This window comes from Anneissia japonica, unplaced genomic scaffold (genome assembly GCF_011630105.1).
Source record: "Anneissia japonica isolate Jap-2015-1 unplaced genomic scaffold, ASM1163010v1 scaffold263438_len1610_cov193, whole genome shotgun sequence".
Lineage (NCBI taxonomy): Eukaryota > Metazoa > Echinodermata > Crinoidea > Comatulida > Comatulidae > Anneissia > Anneissia japonica.
In genome coordinates this window covers 1-1,610 of record NW_022721806.1, presented here as the reverse complement: position 1 = coordinate 1,610, position 1,610 = coordinate 1, and the positions used below count along the sequence as shown (strand labels likewise).

General features: G+C 32.1%; 1 protein-coding gene across 1 annotated transcript; it reads left to right on the top strand.

Moving 5' to 3' along the window:
* Window positions 1-603: 603 nt before the first annotated feature.
* LOC117111746 (mucin-4-like) lies at window positions 604-1,361 on the top strand (the record flags this gene model as incomplete). The annotated part of the gene is made up of 3 exons (XM_033254743.1): window positions 604-758; window positions 899-1,066; window positions 1,167-1,361. Coding segments are annotated over 3 exons (518 nt in total), but the record flags the coding sequence as incomplete, so codon positions are not given.
* Between the last annotated feature and the right edge of the window lie 249 nt (window positions 1,362-1,610).

Here is a 1,610-nt window from a genome sequence, read left to right as displayed (position 1 = left end):
AATTACAGTACAAATCATCGTAACCACTTTTTATGAAACGCTTTCCATAAAAATAATAATAATAATAATAAATAAAATGAGCAATTCTAGGGCAATATCGTATCGTGCATAAACATAGGCCTTGTAAACAAATCATCCAATTAAATGATGCAGTTTGCATTATTCCAATTAGGTGTACACAGTGGAGGCGGGAAGAGCTGACTCTTGGTCGAAGAGGAAAAAAATGCAATTCTTCTTTTATGTAATATTTACAGAATGGGAGACTAAAATCAATCAAATTAGTCTTTCAAATCTCTAAATTGTCAGTTTTTTCCTGGACCTCCTTTGAGGTGCCCTTGTCTCGCTTAATTATAATATCTTGGGAAAATCACCTTTCTGTCTGGGACATCCCCCATCGGGGACATCAAAACAAATCCTGACACCACCACTGAGCCTACGTTTTATTTGTTACAATGAAAATACAAAATATTTTTATGCTTGAATTTTTTTGCTTTAAGCTACTATTGATATGTGTCTTTTTCAATTCAGTCGTGAAATTGTTTCGTTTGGTAATGTACATGATGCTAGTTTGAAAACTTTTACTTTTTCGTTTTTTTCTTTTAGCTGATTTCTTTTTTGCTTGGGGACTTGAGCAAGGTGATAATAGTCTCAGTGACAGTTTTGAAATGTCAATGGATCAAATCCCAGAGAAGGTATCACCAACATTTAGACCAACGAATGGATTTCCTTTTTTTGGAGATTTCATCTACAGTATATACGTAAGCATTTCCATCAATATTTCCAATACTAATAGTTGTTAAAATATGGAATTTCTAATTCTAAATACATGTTAACAATGAACAGATTTTGTTTACATATACAGTTGAAATTGATTTTTTTTTTTGTATTTTTTTTTTAGTTTACTGAAAATGGTGTAATTGTTTTGTCAAGAGAAAACGAACGGAAGGTTGGACTTGCATATCCCCCTATTGGTGGAATTACCATTAATTATCCACGAAAAGTTATCGCCCCTTATTGGGCCGATTCAGACTTATCTAACAGCGATATTGGTGAAGTATACTATAGTGTAAGTTATTTTTAAATCTTATGTTAATTTGATTGTAGGCATATGTAGACACGTATACATGTATACTCATGATGAAAAATGTCCAATGTTATTTTAACAGATATACAGTAGCAACATTGAAACTGTGTCTGATCGTGACAGAGAAATGTTATCTAATGGAACAGATCGTGTAAGAACGTTTCAAAACAAAACTCTTCCTAGTGATCAAATTATATCAGATTTTGTTGCTAATTGGATGCTTGTTGTAACGTGGGACAAGGTTCCACAATATCCTGTGGACAGCAACACAGACAAGGTACATGTAAAGTTATTTGTACTATATATTGCATACAGTATGTTGCTACCTTTTGTTACTATCAATTGTGTTAAACTTTAATCATTTAACTATGATTTAGATTGTTTAAGTCACATTTTAGTAAAAGTTTCGACCACCGCATTACATTTGTGGTGAATGATTATTCCAATTTTTTAATTTGCACTGGTAACCTAACCATATATATATATATATTATATATTTATGTGTGTGTGTGTGTGTGCGTGCGTA